This window comes from Drosophila kikkawai, chromosome 3R (assembly GCF_030179895.1).
Source record: "Drosophila kikkawai strain 14028-0561.14 chromosome 3R, DkikHiC1v2, whole genome shotgun sequence".
Lineage (NCBI taxonomy): Eukaryota > Metazoa > Arthropoda > Insecta > Diptera > Drosophilidae > Drosophila > Drosophila kikkawai.
Genome location: NC_091731.1, coordinates 22556563 through 22576373, shown reverse-complemented (window position 1 = coordinate 22576373; position 19811 = coordinate 22556563). Strand labels below are relative to the sequence as shown.

Here is a 19811-nt window from a genome sequence, read left to right as displayed (position 1 = left end):
TTTTTGCAATGGTTTTGTGCGTATTATTATTTTATTAATATTAAATTTTAACCAGTTTAATTTAAATTAATTATTTAAAGGCCTTACCTATAGTTTTGGTGGACAACATTTTCTGTTCCAATCTAATGGCCATAGGTATGAAACCATTGAATAATATTAAACACAATAGTAATTATAATTTTTTTTTCCTTTACAGACTTAGGAGAAGTATGGGTCTTTCTGGTGTTCCTGCAACTTGTAAATTCCATTTACGGTCTTATAATGGTTTGTGGTAAATCGGAGGTTGGTTATACCCAATTTAAATAATACAAATTTTAAATTTACAAATTTTTTTCTAGCTTAAATGCATAATTATACCTTGGGCCTGTCAATCAGTTTGTATAAATATATTTTTCTTTTTTTGGACTATAGTATTCTCACAGGATAATAGCGGTAGCTTTGAGGCTACAGAAGCCATTACCTTTGCTTTTTTGGAGGGTAAATATCTTAGTTATTATCTAGGAATGACCTTTTATTTTTAATTTTTTTTACAGCCTTTAGTATTTACACATTGTATGTGGTATTTAAGTACTATTGTGAATTTGTGGTAAGTAGAGTCGTTTAATAAAAAATAAAGCAATGTTATTGAAATATGAATTTATTACACTTCTAGGAAGAAATTACTTTGCGTCACTTTTGTGTCTGTTTGGCATAATTATAAAAAATAAAAACTTAAAAAGTAAAAGCTCTTGGTAGTTATTTTTGGGATTCATTTAAAATAAACATCTTGAGTAACATGGAAACCTTGTGATTAAATTAATCATTAAAAACCAAGAAAAATGATTGTTGTATAAAAATATGAAATGAAATAAAATTGAAAACTCCTTTCAATGCTCTCTTCCCGCCACTAGAATTGCCTTTCAATGGCACATGTACCCATATCAAGCCGTGACTTGCCAACCGTGCGACGTGCAATTGAACAAATAAATCAGCGGGCTAATAAATTTTTAGCAAGCTGCCTAAAACTGAGCCCAGGGAAAGCCAGCTTCGACAAGGACTGCCATAAATGCTCAGCACACACACACACACACAGCCAAGCCAACTGAGCCATTAAGGAAGCCAAGTGAACAAGGGAAAGGACAAAGCCAGATTTCGGGGACGCGCACAAAAGTAAACGGGAAAGGGAGTTTCACTTGGCTGAGCTGCTGCTGCTGTTGCTTTTCATGCTCGTACCGTTTACACCGCTTTTCCAGCTTTTCCTCTGCATATCCCAGATTTTCAATTCAATTCTGCGGCCTGCTTCGCCCCACACGGCGAATGCGTGTTGTTTCCCGCGAAGTGTGAATGTGAACGTATATCCTGCATGCAATATCCTCCTTCTCCTCCTCCTAGGACTCTGACTTTTACCGCGCACATTCAACGTTATGATTAAAGGCCATTTTCAGCACCTGTTCGGGCCGTTGATTTTGTATCGACGAGCATTAATTGCAATTTATTTTTTATACCAACACTCAAGACTCACTCGCATGTAATTGAATTATTTATGCATGAGAGCATAAGCTATTTTAATGCTTATTTACATGTAACCGAGCGTGTGTACATTCAAGCAATAAAACATTGTCACTCGCAGGGGGTTTGCTGGTTTGCGCTTCATTCAACGATCAATTTGGTTTTTTTTCATAATTTTAAATAAGGTTTTCAAAATGCTACGATCTCTTTTTTTATCAGAAAATAATGTTTATAATAGTGTAAATGTATATATTTATATAAATAGAGTACTTTAAAGTCGTTAACTTTTGAATTCGTTCGACCAGTCAGCAGTAATTACAGCCCTTAATTCCTCAAATTATTTCCCAATGAAAGCGAACAATGTCAAAAGTTATTTAATCTGAAAAATACAAGGCAAATAATTAAAAGCATATTCACTTTTTATTAAATAAATATTTACATGATGAATTGACTACTGAAACATGTAAATAAAAAACTTAGTGCATATTTATTTCCATTAAACTTTAGCTTATATCAAAGGTAGAGCTAAGCCTCTTACATAAGAATAATTTTTCTCATTCATTTCGAAACCCCTAATTTGAATAATAATAAGAACTGAGGGGTGAACTTACTAAGAACCTCCTGCTTTCATCCATTTTTCTTCAATAATTACAGTAGTCCTTAAAGAGTCCGCACCAAGTTGGGATTCTTCGTTCCGCCTCTTCTTGCCTTTCTTTCCTTAATTATGCCCAACATATATATTTTTTTAATATTGTCCTCGCAAAGCCCCTTTCCCAGGAGCACTGCTAACAGCAAAGGATTTTTTTCTCGGAATATTCCTAGGAATTTTCCCAGCCAGGTCTGCATAAAAAGGAAACCAAAAACAATGGGGGGACGAAGTATTGATAATAATAACTGCGTACAGCGAGCTAGAAAAAATAAATTAAAACCATAGATTATAATGCAGAGGGGGGAATGTGTCCTGTGCTGTACAAACATTTAAGGCATAATGTGCCCAGCGGAGCTTTAACAAAAATTGTGCAACTGCTTCCCGCTTGTTGACAACATGTCAAAGCAAACAATGCCATGCCAAGAGCTCAACTTCATTTTTCCCATTCGCTTTTCCTGTCTTCACAGTCCTCTTTTCTCCTTCCATCAACCTTTGCCGCCTTTTCAATGAGTTAAATTCATTTAATTGAAACTATAACAATCTTTTTTGTATTTTAAGAACGGGAATCATTATGCACTTGGCTTTGACACTCAAGTACTCAAGTAACGGGGTAAAGGAGCGTATACTTGATTTTATGAAACAGGCGCGAGGCAAATGGGGCGTATACTTGATTTCACATAACGACTCAAGGCATTCAAGGGGGATAATAATGTAGATAATTATCTTTCCACTATCTCCCAGAGTTGGGTTAAAGGAAAACCACTTATGAAGATTATTGATTTCAATTTTCCAAAACAGAACGAAGCTGATAAACATAGACAATTGAGAGGTTTTTCGCTGAACTGCATTTATATTGTAATTCATGGGAAACACTATGGGTTTGACGAGAAAATTCATTGCATTCCAGGCATGTGCGCATTGGTTTTTCTACGAAATAATAAATATTCAAAAGGGAAATTAAATAAATACCATTTTCCAGAATAAATAAATTCTTATAAATAATTTTTTCTTCTTTTTTCATTTACTAGAAAATCCCATATTTTAAATTCAAAGTAGTTTTTTCCGTTAACAGGCTTTTCCTGTACAGGCTTCACTGTACCGCCAACATTCACATGACTGCCTTAGACTTTAGCCCAAAGGCGATTAATATATATTTTTTTGTTATCCTGTTTTGTGGGTCTGTCGTTCTTTTGTTGATTGTTGTTGCGAGGTTCCCACATAAATTTGCCTCAAGATGCTCATAAATTTTCGCCTATTCAGAGGGCCACGACAGGCTAGGAAAAACTTTTGAATTGATATGATAACAGCGAGCTGGCAGCATCTTAATTTGGCTGACAGCCAAAGAGATTAAGCTATTAAATTACTTAGGGAAAATTTTCCATTCACTGTTGGGTGGTTTATTACAGCAAATAAGGTGCGCTGTAAATTCAAATAATTTATTCTGACGAACAACTTTGAGTTCTAAGAGTTGCCATAAATCGCCGTGGGCTTTTCACTCTAATGTTGCCCATACACAATGTTGACCATAAACGGAAAAGCTTTGCCCGAGTCACGACACTCTCGAGAGTTCGTTTGCCATTCGGCAGCCGAATAACGTCGTCAAAATAGGCAAAAAATATATATTTTGCAAATTATTATTAATTTATTACATTATTTATATAACATTTAACATATATATTATTAATATATTTAAGCAATGTAATAGAGAAAATAAAACTTTTCTGAAAACTTATATCTAGAAAAAATATATCTAACTGTGGCAAAAGTTTTTGCCACTTGCAGAAAAACGCTAGAGGAATTGGAGTACTCTCGACAAACAACTGAAAAGCCGGTGAGAAAATGCAACTTTTCTGCTGGTCGAATAAAGTTAAAAGTGTAGGTAATTGGCCAAACTTGCTAGACAGTCGCAACTTTCAAAACAATATCAGGAGTTAATTGGCAAAAGCAACATTGTTTTGATATGATAAGGGTTCTTAAATTGCTTTACCTTTATTACTACATATTTAATGGAAGTAAATAAAAATATAATATAACAAATTTAAGACAGTTTATGACGGCTTGTCCATTCTAGTGCTCAGGGATGGCCAGGGTTCATCTCACAACTTGCTTATTACATTTAATAAAAAAAAGTCTAAAAAATCTGATATTTTAATAATTTCTTTATTTATGTTATAAAATATGAAAATATCTTTCTTCGATTTTCACAACTTTAAAATAAACAAAATAACGATTTTCTAGTTTTTTGAATCGGCAGTTGAGTTTGAATTACTAAAGCTTTTTGTCTTAAATACATAAGCTGTTTGATACGTACACATTTTTTCACAAAATAACACTCTTTTTTCATTTTATTATTATTATATATCATAACAGAAAGTTAACAATACTAACTATTATTATTATAATAATTTTAGTATTTATAAAATAATTTCAAAAGTCCATAAAAACATATAACAAGCTTTTAGCTTTTTTTAAATTATGTAAATTACTCGATAATTACTAGTAAATTAAAAACACAGTAAAAGAAAAACACGTTTCTTCGAATAATAATGATAATGACCTTCATGTTATCATGTGAGAATTTATTTAACACGAATTTTGTTTCCTCATCCCAAAAATTATCTGTCTGAATTCCAAATAAAACTAGAAGTTAATAATAATTATAATACGTCCTATTAGTATAAAGTTGAAACAAATGGCAAAACAACCTTCATTTTATTACATGAAAAATTATGATTTGAGTTTTATCTGACCACTGACATATTCAAACTTTATTATGAATTAACATTAATTATGGAGACGAGCTCAACAACTACCCACCTACATTTTTTGGCCAACTCGCTTTTTGTGGTTGAAAGGCAGCCGCAGAGCTAAGCAAAGACGTCAGACAATAAGGCAAGGTTGCCGATGTAGGCTTTAGAAAAACCACCGAAAAGAAATACATAAATATTACGTCGTTCATTGGATTATCATTTATCATGTATCGTGTATCACACGGGCGAAACTAGTTTTTTGGTCTAATTGTTTCCAGGAACCAGTCTAAATACCGACTCGGGTCTTTGATTGCTGTTTTCTGGAATATATAAACATAGATTTTTGTATTGTGCTTGGGACCATGAATTAAACCCGTCAAATCTGGACATCATTTTCTGTTATAGGCGCTTATTAACTTATGAGCTTTAGAATGACTTGTGTTGTGTCATTTTAACACACCAAAAAAAAAGCGAATGTTTTTGTCAATGCTTCGAAGATTCTTGAACTGAAACTTGTTTTGGGTGTCGGCGTCCATCACCAGAACACGCTAATTTGTCTGGCGTAAAGACTTCTTAAAGGTCAAAAGAATTACGCCATAGAAAATGCTGAAAACTCGTCTTCCCAGGGTGAGGTTCAATGATATGGAATCAACTAAACTTGATCTTGGCCAGAACCAATTTGGAATTCCTAGGCAGATGCCAACCAGTTTCAGTAGCTCAGCGATTAAAACTATGCTTATTTTTCTTTCTCATTTTTATTATTCTTCTATTTACAACTGAAAGGCAGCTGGATTCCCCTTATCCGGCAGCGGACTTCAGGGCTCCGGGGCTCAGCTTGCGGTTCTTGGTCTGGTAACGCGCCTTGTAACCATCCTTGTCGGCGGTGTACATGGTCGTGGTCTCGGTATCAGTCTTCTCATCGTACACGGTGTACATACCCATCACCACCAGCTCCTCCTTATCGGTGCCGGGGTTCAGGATCATACCGACCTCCTCCCGAGAGCTGCCATTGGGCTCATTGACGCTGCAATGGAAAGAGGGAATTGGGAATTACACCTAATCCTTGTTAGAAATAGTTGTTAACACCTACGCGAAGCGGTATCCCTCCTGGCTGGAAGCTCCGCTGTAGAAGTCCGTAATGGCTTTGGGCACGAGGGAGTCCAGGAGACCCGCCGAGCTGTTGGCGACCATGATGGCCAGCAAGGCGGTGCAGAGGAGCTACAGGAATAAATAAAAATTAAATAAATTAAACGTTTATATAAAAATTAATTTTAAATATTTTTCCTTTCTCTTAGTGTTCATTGTTGATTAAAAAAGAGTGAACTCATTAAATTATTAATTCTATATTTTTATAGTAGTTACACCCATTTAATAAATATTTTGAATATAGTTTAAACTTAGTTTTTTAGTGAGTTATCTTTATTAACTTACAAAATGTATAATAATAATGTATTTAATATTTTAAAGAATTTTTAATGTTTAAATAAGAAAAAATGTTCAAGAAAATTCAAGATACTATTATAATTAAGTCTTCCTATTATGTTTAACATGAAAGCAATACAAATTTAATGGTTTAACCCACAAAACTAGTTAATGAAGGTAGAATCTAAGCTGCAAACAGTAAACTAGTCTTAACTAAAGCAAAATACATAAGGAAATTAACTCTTCGGACTTAGAAAAAAATCCATAAAATTCCACATAACTTAAGAAGTTTTTATTGTATTTTCGTTAGTAGAAAAAAATCATTAATAAGACTTTCGAAACAAGTGCGAAGAACTGAGATTGCTTGCGCAATATAAACACTTTGACTCAATCGAATTAAAGGCCAAGCTTGATTGGCCATTAACAGCAGCTGCATCAATATTTTGCATGCAATAATTGCTTTTATTTAGATATCACAAACACACTTCTCACACATCCCAGTGTAATTATAATGCCGCCGATATTGGCAGGGTCGCAGGTTCTCGGACACGGGTGCCGCCCTACACTGACTACTTACCAATTTCGTTGAGGAGGCCATGTTGATGCGCGCTGGAGTTACCAAGCTATACTAAAGTATCCGAAGCGCGCCCCTTAATTTATAAAAGTTAAGATCTGCATAGATCCGAGCTCGTCCGGCACACAGACACACGGCGGATAAGTCATATTTCTTACTTAGTTGCTGCCACTATTGAGTAAAACCGGTCGCGCCGAGTCTGAGATGAAGTCCCTCTTGAAATGCCGAATAAGACGCCACCAACGCCTTTCAGCCATTATGTTTTGATTTTGGTAAACATTGGCAGATCGGCCGATCGTGTGTGGCGCAGGAGTCGGCAGATGAGCAACAGAACAATGGATAGTTTCACAGGTGTCCGAAAAACAGTTTCTCGCCTAGTTGCATTCCATTTCTAATCATTATCCGGTTATCCTTGGTTTTAAAGTTTAAAGCAAGCATTGATTTAAACAAAATGATATTTGCATATTTTTGTCTGCTGCCAAATTAGAAAAAAATGGCGTTAAATAATATGCTAAAACTAGTTTAAGCCGGCCATATTGTGGCTTCACTTTCTATAGGATGCTCTCGAATGTGATGCCCCTACCTTACCCACCAGCTGTTGTTCATTCCAAACAATGGTTTTTTCACCGCATGAATCAGGTTTTTCTTTGGTTCTTACATGATTGTACGATGAGTAATTAGTTGTAATTAAGCAAGCAGCATATTGATCTTACTTAGTCATTGCCTCAAAGCAAATCCTTTTTAAATGTGGAAAATCCAGATGAAACACCCGACTCGAGATAATTTATAGACTTGAATAGTAGCCACAATAGTTAAAAAAGAAATCAACCATTAATCTTCAAGTCGTCATCAGGTTGAACGATCCTAACACATGACAAAATAAATTAGAGTTCATTAAAAGTCGCTGACCTTCCACAAAGTTGGAGTTTGCTATTTAAAACTGTCTCTAAACTAAGAAAAAATAAAGTAATACAATTGGCTTTCAGGGCTTTTTAGCAATATTAGTACTAATAATAATAATTTATTCATAATTAAACAATTTCAAACTTAATGGACAATAAGAGAATAATTTATTCAGAATAATAAAAATGTTTCAAATTCTTATTTATTGTTTTATTTTATAGCTTATACTTAAAACTTTTTATAAATATAGATAATTTTATTTTTCTTTACTAAATAAATAACAACTGTTATCACATTCGAGCTTTCAAACCGTTAACAAATTGTGATGCCATCTTAACGTAGCTAATAACGAAAAGCTCAGTTGTGTGCATTTTCATGTAGCATACAAAATATTTACCATGTATACATCTACATATTACTACATACATCTATTTCCAAAACCAAAAGTGTATAAATTATTCATAAAGTTCATTTTATAAATTAAACAATTATTTTCAAGCTTAACCTACAATTATAAAATAGGGAATATTGCCTACCAGTGACCTTTCTATATATCATAACTATTAAAACGTTAATTACAAGCCATTGAATTTTTTACTTTAACCTTTTATTACTATTCTCTATAGCCATTAGGTATCACTTTATATTTAAAGCGTAAGGGTCTTGAGAGTCTGGGCATTTAGTTTGCGGTTCCTAATTTTATAGCGTGGCTTGTAGCCATTTTTATCGGCTGTGTACATGGTTATAGTCTCGGTATCAGTCTTATCATCGTACGAGGAGTAGGAACCCATCACCACCAGTTCCTCTTTATCGGTGCCGGGATTCATAATGACGCCGATCTCCTCGCGTTTGCTGCCATTGGGCTCCTCCAGGCTGAAGTTGCAAAATAAAATAAAAGAATATAATCCATGTAGGGCTTATATTTCACTCACTTGAAACGGTAACCCTCCTTGGTGGGCACCTGCTGGTAGTATTCCGTCATAATCGTAGGAAAGATAAAGTCCAGGAAACCAGCTGAGCACCCGGAGGCCATAATGGCCAACATGGCACTGAAGAGTAGCTACAAAAAAATAAATACCAAGTAAAATGAAAATATAATAAACATATTAAGGGAAGTTTATAAATTTATTTGTGTTTTTTCTTATTGAAAACACCAATAATTTCTTACCAATTTCGTTGAAGCCATGTTGATTCCCGCTGAATTTAGCAAGCTACACTAAAACTGTTGGGAAGCACACCCTAATTTATAAACTAAAGCGCTGCAGGCACCAAAGCCAAATTTCTTACCTAGTCGTAGCCAAAATTAAGGAGAACCGGAACTTTTGAGTCCCCAATTAAAAAGCCGAGACTGGGAAGAACAGGAATACAAATCAGTCTTTCACTTTGTATTATACACTCATTAATTATTAATGTGGTTATCCTTGGCTTTATAACGAAACCTGTGATATATAACTGCTAATAAAAAAAGTTAATATTCAAGAACTTGTTTATTTTGGTTTCACTTTCTATAAAATGCTCTCAATTTTGCATTCCAGAAGAATGATTTAAATTTAAAAATTCAAGTTATGTAAATGTTTCTAGTGCTGAAAATCGGAACAAAATTTTAAATGTTTTGTTTGTTTTATAGAAATTAAATTTAAAGGTGCAATGTTCCAGACAACATTAATATTACGACGTTTTTAGAAAACAAAAATTGTAAATCTGTTTAAAAAGCTACAACAATTAAGTTGCTTCAAGTTTTCAAAAATTCTAGAAAATTCAACAAGTTTTAATTATTTATAAAACTATTATAATTTTTTGTAAATTATTTAAAAGATTTATTTTTTAATAGTGAAATTTTTGACTTTACATTAGAGAATGACAAAAAGCTGAGTGGTAGGATGTAGAAAAGAAGCGCCACCTGAATGTACATATGTAGAATTAGTGTGAAAAAATGTAAGCTACGTAAAATTGGTTTATTATACTTTTGCAGGGTATTATAAGAGGCAATGAAGGTTTATCTTAAACTTTTATATGACTATCATATTATCATAAAATTTTTTTGATATTTATCCATTTAATACATTCAAATATTTCCGGTCCTCTTGAAGGGTATTATGATTCAATGCAGGAGTCATTTGCGACCCTTTAAATTATATATATTCTTGATCGGCATAAAACAAGCGAATCTTTCTAGCCATAGACTAAATAATAAACAAAAGAGTTAAAAAATAAGTAATTAAAAAAAAAATATTTTTCACGTATTCTTTAGCATCGCTGTACCAATTATAAATATAATATAAAAATAACTTTAAATATTAAACCTTCACATTGCAAATGCTCTATATTATAATAAATACATAGTTTTTCGACTTTGTCACCTACACTTAATGCCCTAAAACAACCAGATATTCAGTATTAAATGACCCTTACGGTAAGCTAATTAAATTTGCTAAAAATTATATTGGCAGCAATTAATATTTAAGTAATGACTTGGCACGTTTCGTTGACAAAAAGTGTGAGCCGCCATAGCCGTTGATCAGTCTTTGAGCCATATTCCAGCAGCTAAGAGAGGCCTCACCATGCTGAAACAAAATCACCAAACAATCCTGCTGGGACTTGCGGCCTTAATGGTGGCATTTGGATATATAACGACCATTCAAGCAGCTTCCAATTCAACTGGCATGGATCTGGGACTCATATCCCTCTCAGATACATCCGACATGTGCCAGTACTCCCCGCCGTTATCCTACAGTTGCTGCCAGAGTGTTACAGTGAATATGCTAAATGATACCAAGAAACGTACGAAGGATTTCAATAATTTGTTATATAAATAAGATTAATTACTACATGTGATTCCCATTTACAGTTTGCCTGACTATCAAGGGGAGTTTGCTGGGCGGAACAGTGGACCTGACTGCTACCCTAGATGGAGCTTCAGTGGGAAAGTTCAACCTGGATGTCAATAAGCCGCCCACAGTCTGCCTGCCCTTGATATCCATGACGGGCCTCAACATGTGCATCAAGCTGAAATTCTCGATTTCCATTTCCGGGGCCAAGATCTGTCCCAATGTCTATGCATCCTTTAACACCAACGATATAATGACTTACAACTTTCCGTGTGTCCAAGTCGGATTGGACGGTGTGAACCTGGTGTGAGGACTACAATTTAACTACCAATTTAATATATATAATTGATGTGCAAAAATATGAATTTTATCTTTTATAATATCAATATAATACAAGTATCTTTGGCAACATTAAAATATCTCTTACCTCTTAGCTTCCAGGTAATCTGGCATCTAAAATACACCATGCTTTCTTCAATTTTTATTATTTTTAATGCATTTCATCGTTAGAATTACAAAATATATTCAGCAGCTAGCCAGGAAAATTGGTATATACAAATGTTACTGGTCAAATGCATGGATCAAATTCGATCAAAGACATACATTATATGACAGCTTAGCTTATTGAGTAGGCTATTTTTTAATTAAACAAAAAAACAAAAATATATTTGGAGGGAAGGGGAACGGGAAAGGGAACCCATCAAGCCCAGGTTATAAATGTACAATTAACTTACAACTGAAGATCACAAAGGACTCCTAACCATCATACTAGAGCCTAGAGGTTTGGTATTACAAATTCTACCAATTACATTATGTTGGGTCGGTCTCTCTTCCTATATTGAGGTAAGCAGCAGATAATTTAGGCTTCGTCACATATATAAAGTAAGGCTTGTCAGGATCTAAACACCATTCGAGTAGCTCTAGTTCCCTAGGGGCCTCTAAGGAACCCGAATAAAGATCAGTTCGCTCGTAAATCGCTCATATGCTACATCTTACTACAAAGTCGATAAAAGGCTCGCAAGACTAAAGGGTTTATGCCAGATTTTTTAAAGAAAATTTTAAAAGTAGAAGGTAAAGAAAAAAATATGGTTAAAGTATTTAAATGCGACTTTAATAGAGCTTTTCAAAGACCAAGAATAACAAGTCCTTGAAATTTAAACTTTAAAAACTAGTAAACATTGTCCAAATTCTTTTATTCATAATTTTCTGCTTTACATTTCATTCTCTTTAAGTTTCAAGTTCTATGTGTTTTTATCAGTCTTTAAAAAGCACCATAAAGTCGATGTTAGGATACTTTAACCACTTTAAACCCTATTAGCAATCTACAAATGACTTTTTTTTACAATCCTCGACTTTAGTCTTGCGGCAAAACAAACGATTTTCGTAGGCCCGTATTATTTATCGCTTAATCAAACTAAAAACTAAGCCTGGAGCAAGCCACCGCTGTGATTGCCCAAACTGCTGCCCTGGTCCATGACGAATGGGGATCCGTCTCCGCGGAGGGACGACGACGACGTCTGAGTGGTGGCCGAGGGCGGCACATCGCCCACGATCGCCTTGCACATGACCATCCTGACTCCGGCAAGGAAGTCGGAGAGGTAGCATCATGTGGGTCGCGAGGGAGCCGGTGGCTTTCGCTCAACGGTAGTCAGGACAACGGGTGGCGGGGGTGGTGGTGCACTGCGCATCCTGGGCACTGGCTTCTGATCCTGCCGCCCCACCTTGGGCTGTATGGTAATGACCTTTGGCTTGGTTCCCAGGTGCTTGGCCCTGGCATCCGCAGCACCGCCCTCGTATTGCATCGATTCCACCGATGAGGAGATCCTAATATTGCCCTCTTCGTCAATGTCATTGGGGTTGTTATCCAACTCGTCGTCCTCGTCTTCATTTTCCTGTTCCTCGATCAGGGCACGGAACTCCTGGATCGATTCGTTAAGCACCCAGAGTTGTGACAACAACGAGAGATCTAATTGACGCAGACCGTTCTGGAAGGGAAAATTAGAGAATTAGTATATGAGATTAAATAAAAAATATATTATACAAAAATATATAAAATATATAATAAAACTAACTACTATTTCCCTTGTATTATTCCCTCAGCTATCTATCTCACTCATCTACTATATATGCAATATTTATATTGCACTCTAAAGATTAATATATATTCTTATCAGTAACAGTATCGCCTGGCTAGCCATGAATAATCCCGATATACTAATGTCCTCTTATAGCCTTGGCCTGTATTTATGCCGGCACAACGCTTGTGGTCAAAATGAAAGTTCGCCTGTCGCTGTCGAGTAGGAAGGAAAAATCTCATTTGTCAATTAATATCTCAGCATAATATCGCGCGAAAAAAAACACTAAAAAAAGAAAATCAACGAAGAAAACTTTCTGCCAGCAGTCGAGATGCAGTTGCATCGTTTTTTGTGGCACTAAAATCCAAATCCGCTCAAGTCGGCGTCTCGCTCCAGCCAACTCCCACCTGGCTGCTAATGTATATTCAGCACTCAGTATTCAGCACTCAATGGGGGAGACCGGAGATTAGAAAATAAATTAAAGAAATTGCCATGCTTTAAATTAAACAAAGGCAGCATGAAAAATATTTAAATTCATGGCATTACAAGTTGATATTTAAATGGGAAAAGACACGCGATAATTAATAATAATATTTGGGTTTGAAATGAAGAAATGGGTTTGGTTTTATAAATATTTTAATATTAGGTCTTTGAGGCATTCCTGATTAATTAATACTTATTTTAATTAATCAAAGTATAAATAAAATAAAATAAAAATATAATAAAGCATTTCACTGAAGAGTATCATTATGATTTCTCTTTATATTTGTGAACTTTGGTGTGTTAAAAAAAAACCACAGAACTCAATTTCCCTTCTACTACCGGACAGAATAAGTATTTTTCCATTAGTGGTTTTTCCTTCAATGCATCCCAGATTTTTCCGCCTTTCATAAGCTTTCCAACCAATGAGGAAATGTATTTGCGTGTTCTCCAATAAAAACTGCCTATCTGCACTTTTCTCTTTTCATCTTCTTACTTTTTTTTACTAGTTTTACTATTTTTCTTTGTCTATTAGTTGTTGTTTTCATCTGTGAGCCATGTAAAGTGTGCCAGTTTGTAGGTGATTAAAACCTTTTTAGCCACTTTTCGCGGGGGCGTCACCTTGGGCTTGGATCGAATGTGAATTAGTCGCGAATTAGCATACTTGCAGGGTTATCTGTGGGCAGTACAATTGATCTAAATAGAAATTGTAAATTGCACTAATGACATTAGGTGACTTGACCAGAAATTACAGAGCAGGCGATGAAAAAAAGTGGGTCAACTTTTAAGGTAATGAGTAGTCTTGGCCATAAGCGGGATTACTCAAATAATTAGCATAGTAAATTGTAGGGTAAATTACCATAATATTTTATCTTTATCTTATAGTTTTGTTTATTTTTCATAGAGTTCTTCAAGCTTTGATATTATTCTTCCCCCTTTCGTGCTGTCAAATCAATACAATTAGTTTCAAAACTCAATTAGCCCTAAGCTCATTGCACTAAAATTGCTTAGGGCTGTTCCATCCCAGTGCTTATATTACGTGGTATTTTTTTTCTTTTATGTTTTTTTTTTTTTTTTATGTGCCCCGTGTCGTGATGGAAGACTTTGGCGCAAGCAGAAGCCCTAAAAGTATTTCTTAAATGCAACAGCGCCAAATGGCAATGAACGCTGCAAATGCCAGACAAGGCTGCCTCTGCCTCTGCCCAACAACTTTATATACATACATTTACCTACAGATATATACATATGTATATGTATGTGTGTATATTTGGATCTGCCCAAGATCTGTGGTAAATAGTGGCGCGTTCTATCTTTAGCCATTCGGGAAGCCTTTCAGCTTGCATCAAACATTTCTGCGCTGATGCGTGAACTCTGCGACCAAATGGCGGCACCTTTTGCAGAAAACCATGCGGAAGATCAGGAAATGGGAAATGGGAACGGGAAAAGAAAGGAATTTAAGCAATTACAACTTGGGGAAAGAACAACAAAAATCAGACATTTAATGCTAATGTGTAGAAATCAATCAAATATAATTTAATATATTATATTATTTAATATACTTTGTTTATAGTTCTACATAAGTTTATAATTTGTGGAAATTAGGTATAAATATATCTAATAAAATTCTAATAATATATAATGCTTATATTGCAGAATAGAAACCCTTGACGTTTCTCATTAAACCCTTTTATTTACCAATTAAAATTTAATTAACCCCAAAGTTGGGCAAATGAGGCAATGGATTTATTGCAGAACGTCGGTGTTATTGTTTTTATTTCTTCTTTTTTTATATTTTTTTTATAACCCAAGAGCCAAGAGGTTGGCGTGTCGTGTTCGCGGTCTGATTAAGATTAACTAAGCCCAGACTAGGTTCGCATGTGCCAAATAAAGTGGAACAGGTGAGAAGCGATTAGCCACGAACGGGGTCGTCTTTCGTATCTCTTCGCCCGTCCGGCCAAGATAGAGATCTTGGGATCTCAGAGCCAAGCGGTGAAAGAATGCGGGCGTTCAAGGCCATTTTATGTAAGCCGTAAAACTCCATTTCATGCATTGATGCATTTCTTCTCACCAACAACAGCGGCTATCCGCTGGCTTTCAAGCTCGAGCTCGGGCTCTTTAGTTAAGTTACTTTGGCTGCCTCCTTTTCTGTTGTTCATAAATTTAATTTGCTGCCATAACCGAGGTATCTGGCAAACCCGGCAGAAACAACAACAAAGCGGCCAACATAAATTAGCTGAAGCGGACTCGCTTTGTTGCTTTGTTGCCCGCTTACTTGCCAGCTTGTTACACTGGCGGTTAATTCGGGGTTTACATTTGATAGAATTTTTTGAAGGTGGTCTATAACAGAGGTTTTTCATCGCTTTAAATTTTAATTTCAATTTAGAACATTATTTTTTAAGAATTAAAGTGAAAACTTGTACAACAATCAAAGTATTCACTTGTTTTTACTAAAAGAATTATATTTAAAAAACAGTTTAACTGTTCAAACATAATTTTTAAAAGTTCTCAATAATATTTATATTTGATTTTATTTTTAGAAAATTATTTGTGAATAATTTAATTGGACAAATTCTCAAAACATTCTTAGTTTTAATATTTCTTGGGAAAATAAATTCCTTAATAACATTTTAAGCTGTTATTAAACTGCTTCTTTCTAATTGTATTTTTAGAACCTATTTATTCTTAAGAAAATAAATTTAAAAAATAGGTTTAACTGTTGGAAAATCATTTCCAGAATGTATAAATCCTACCAGGAATCAAGACACAATTCTCAGATTTTTTATAATATTTTTTTCGAGTGCATGCTTGCCAGCTTGCTTGGCTTAATGGCTGCGCATGCGCTGATTAGTCTTACTCCTGTTTTCTCCCATTGTGGGCTCCGTGTGCTTTTTAGCTTTTTATTTCTCCCCGATGCGTTGTGTTGCATTAACCAAGTTTATTACTTCATTTTCATCGTTGTGCACATTAGAGTTGGTGCCAGTGCCGGTGTGATGGCGATGGGAACGGCTTTAACAATTGAGCGTAATTTGACTTGACAATCATCTATTAATTCGGAGGGAATCAGGCAAAAGGTATGGTATCCATCCGGCTAGTTCTGAGTTCTGCACTTTGAGTGGTGAACAAAAAAAAAATTGCTTTGGCCAATGAAGTTAATAACAATAATAATAATCATCATTTTGGGATAGTACCGCTTTATGAGCTCCTCAGTTTATGCCGACAAATGTGTCTTTTGCTTGCCACACTCACTCTGAAAAATTAACAAAAATCTTTGGCTATTTTTCTGGCTCCCTTAAGATAAATTTATAAGTTCGAGAGTTCTGCACTTTATTTAATTGTTAAATATATATGTACATACAAAGGACCCAAATATAATGTATAATCGCATTACAGCTGGCACTGTTCATTGAAAGCTGATCTAATAACGACACAACAAACTACCTCACTGACCTTCGGCAAATATTTACTTTCGATTTCTGTTCAAAATTACCCAAGTAAAAGCGGCTTTATATCAAATGGAGACGTGAGTGAACAATGCATATCAATATCGCGGGTTCACCAAGAAGGCTAACCAGTCGATCTTAGCCCAGGTTCGGCATTCGAAAGCAAAAGCAAGAGCAAAAGCAAAACCATTGGCCAGCTAAAAATCAAACTCAAAAGCGGCCAACTAACATAATTGCAAAACACATTCACACACACCGCACCGGACCCATACTTACCGGCTTACACACCCACCGAGCGAGCGATCAGAGCCCGAATCGTTAATCAACCGACCGAAACATTTGCGAAAACCGAGAAAAGAGCTACGGGTTCATATGGGTCACCACACAGATACTCTCACAATGGGTTTCAATGAGTTAAAAAATAAATAAAAGGGACATATTAAATGAATAAACTCCATTTGTTAATTAAACCTAACATAGTAATTTAACACGTTATTTAAACCTAGCCGAACAAGTCTATATTCTACCACAAAAATTACCTATTTAAAATCATACAATGATTTCCGACTAATTTATAATTAATAAAAACAAACCAAGTATCTTAATTCTAAAGCAATTAAAATGATTTCTATTTAATTGGCAGGCTAGTTTTGTTTAAAATTCCATTAATGTGATAAAGAAACAATAATATAATAGTTCACATAATTAAAGAAAATCTTAAATAAATAAAATAAATATAACTTCCCTGATTTTTTATAAACGATAATAAATCTTTTCCTATTGGTAAATCTAAATCTGATTAAAAAACCTGTGAAGAGAGGTCAATAAACGTACACTCTATGTCAAATATAAAAAATAAACAAGTAAATTAAAATCTTTTGTCATGAATATAGTTTATATCTGATCAAGAAACACATCAAGAGCGGTCAATAGCCAGACACTCTAAATATAGACTTATAATTTAAGGAAATAAATAAAAATCTTTTGCTATTGATATATATTTATACACAAGTTCCCTAGTGTGGGCGAAGACCAAAATACTTATTTGTAAAGTCAATAAACACCTCTTTTCTGTTTATTTAGTTGTATTTGATCAAGATACTAAAGTTTTTAAAACGCATAAAGATAGACCAAACAAAATAATACCCAAGCAAATAAAAAATACACTTCCTATTGATTTAATTATAAGTCAATAAAGAAACAAAGTTTTTCTATGGATCCAGAAGAGCAGGCAACTTGATATTTTGATCGTTTCTGACGATTTCAACAAGTTTGCACCCAACTTGGCCAGCAAATGGTTGAAGCCCGGTTGGATAGTTAGATAAACAAAGCCAGGCCCGCGCCATTGTGGCAACGAATAAATTTAAATGCCTCGCAGAAATAACACACAGTAATAAATGGTTGGGTAAATACAATGACCAATTAAAGTGTCATTGGGCTTGCGTTGGCGCTCTCTCGAAAGGTTGTAAAATCGCATTTAACACATAGCCAAGACTGGTGTAAGCCAGACCAGAAGTGCGGCCAGCTAATGTAAAATATTTGTTAAAACACAGAAAATAATAATGGCACGAAAATGTGTCTCGATTTCAGCCCCCAAAAAAACTCGACCCAGTCCCAGACTCATGTACATATACTATATTGCACAACAGCAGACATGCAAATTGCACAAAATGGCCTAAATGGTGCACAATTTAGTGTTTATTTCCAATTGTTCAGTGCCGCCACCAAATCGACATCTAAATCGGAGCAGCACGAAAAAGGCGGCATTTATGTACCAATATATACATATATGTATGTATATATCCAGAAGACTTGCTTTTGATTTTATTTTCGAGATCGAGACAATACGGCAAGCGGCCGCTCCTAAACCAAGGCTTACTGGCGCATTTACACCTACGCCCGATCGAGTATTAAACAGGTTCTTATGGCCACATAATACTATAGGTTGCCTGCCAGCCAGCAGAATTAAATGTGAAAGGTTTGGCCAACTCAGACTTTGCTCAGTTTCATTTTTGCCGGATTTACCGCAGGCTGTTGAACTACAACAAACTATGTACTAAACCAGGTCAATAAAGTTCACCTCACCTCCAAATGCAGCGGTGAGAAGTGTGACTTTTTATTCGGGGGAATGACAACATACTCTGACAAATAAAAATAACTTTTTACGTCAGCGAACTGGTTTAAATTCTTTTGTTTCGAATGCCAATTTTTTAAATATTTTATTTTGAAACTGACTCACGGATAATTCCAAAAGATTTTATCTTAAAACACACCTAATTCTGCTTGACTAAAAAGTGATAGGGAAGAGAATCTTTATAAATATAAAACATCACTCATTTATATACTCCCAAAATAAACACAATTATTTAGGCTTTAATAACTATTATTAATCCTATTGGTAATAAGTTAAAAGTTAGTACAACCTTTCTAACGTTTTTCCGATTATAATACACTTTATTTTAGTTTTAATAAACCTTTCTCTTGTTTTATTACCTAATTATTTACGACCGGCAAGCTCTTCTGCATTTAATTTTTAATGTCTTGTAAGCTCTTTGGGTTTCATTGACCAATATTAATTAATTTAACCTGATTAAGTAATAAATGATAATTTGTGAGAAGCATTAGATGTAGCTCATAATATTTCATTATTCAAATAGTAGTAAACCTTTCTCCTATTTATCAACCTATTATTTAATAATATAATTTGCCATATGAACACCTCTGCATTCAAGCCAGCATTAATCTTGGTTATACATTATCTCCCCTCGTAAATTCAACCGAAACAAGTCCCGGGTTTAAAATTAAAATTGTTATTTGAGATCTTACCATTTCCTTCCGCAGCGTCGCGATTTGTGCGTCCAGAGTGCTGCCCGCCTCGATGGCCGCCTGGGGGTTTCCTTTGGTGGATAAGCTGGGGGATTTGGGATCCGTTTCTCTTGATGGAATTGCTCTATTTCCGTTCGGAGAGGCACCGGGCACCGACCCACCACCACTACCACCGCCGATGGTATTCTCGTTGCTGTCCTGAACGTTATCCGCCTGATAATCGCTTTCTTTTTGGCTGATCTCGCTGTTATTGTTATTGCTTCCCTCCACATCGCTGAGCAGGCCGGAATCGGAGCACAGTAGTTTATTGAAGCCAATCAGAGACTTGGGCAGGGGTGGCAGCTCGCAGGCCAAGGTTCCACTGCAAGGAGAAGAG

General features: G+C 35.2%; 4 protein-coding genes across 9 annotated transcripts in view; 1 reads left to right on the top strand and 3 right to left on the bottom strand.

The window, feature by feature from the left end:
- Positions 1-5670: 5670 nt before the first annotated feature.
- LOC108073364 (endocuticle structural glycoprotein ABD-5-like) lies at positions 5671-6928 on the bottom strand. Its single transcript, XM_017164927.3, has 3 exons — positions 6887-6928; positions 5978-6105; positions 5671-5911 (listed from the first exon to the last, which is right to left on the bottom strand). Exons 1-3 carry the CDS (start codon positions 6905-6907, stop codon positions 5686-5688), a joined length of 375 nt encoding a protein of 124 aa, XP_017020416.1. The 5' UTR covers positions 6908-6928; the 3' UTR covers positions 5671-5685.
- A 1469-nt stretch (positions 6929-8397) lies between these two features.
- Positions 8398-9001, bottom strand: LOC108073274 (larval cuticle protein 65Ab1-like). The gene is made up of 3 exons (XM_017164831.2): positions 8955-9001; positions 8719-8846; positions 8398-8659 (listed from the first exon to the last, which is right to left on the bottom strand). The coding sequence occupies exons 1-3, from the start codon at positions 8970-8972 to the stop codon at positions 8434-8436; spliced, it is 372 nt and encodes a 123-aa protein (XP_017020320.1). The 5' UTR covers positions 8973-9001; the 3' UTR covers positions 8398-8433.
- Positions 9002-10311: 1310 nt separating this feature from the next.
- LOC108073409 (uncharacterized) lies at positions 10312-11033 on the top strand. Its single transcript, XM_017165011.3, has 2 exons — positions 10312-10567; positions 10635-11033. The coding sequence occupies exons 1-2, from the start codon at positions 10348-10350 to the stop codon at positions 10922-10924; spliced, it is 510 nt and encodes a 169-aa protein (XP_017020500.1). The 5' UTR covers positions 10312-10347; the 3' UTR covers positions 10925-11033.
- Positions 11034-11082: 49 nt separating this feature from the next.
- LOC108073408 (uncharacterized) overlaps positions 11083-19811 on the bottom strand; it is a 24463-nt gene continuing 15734 nt past the window's right edge. For all 6 annotated transcript variants that reach the window (XM_070286866.1, XM_070286865.1, XM_017165005.3 and 3 more), the window contains 2 exons: positions 19436-19796; positions 11083-12599 (listed from right to left, as the gene is read on the bottom strand). In XM_070286866.1, coding sequence (XP_070142967.1) covers positions 12219-12599; positions 19436-19796 — 742 coding nt within the window. In that variant the 3' untranslated portion in view covers positions 11083-12218. The remainder of the gene's footprint in view (positions 12600-19435; positions 19797-19811) is intronic.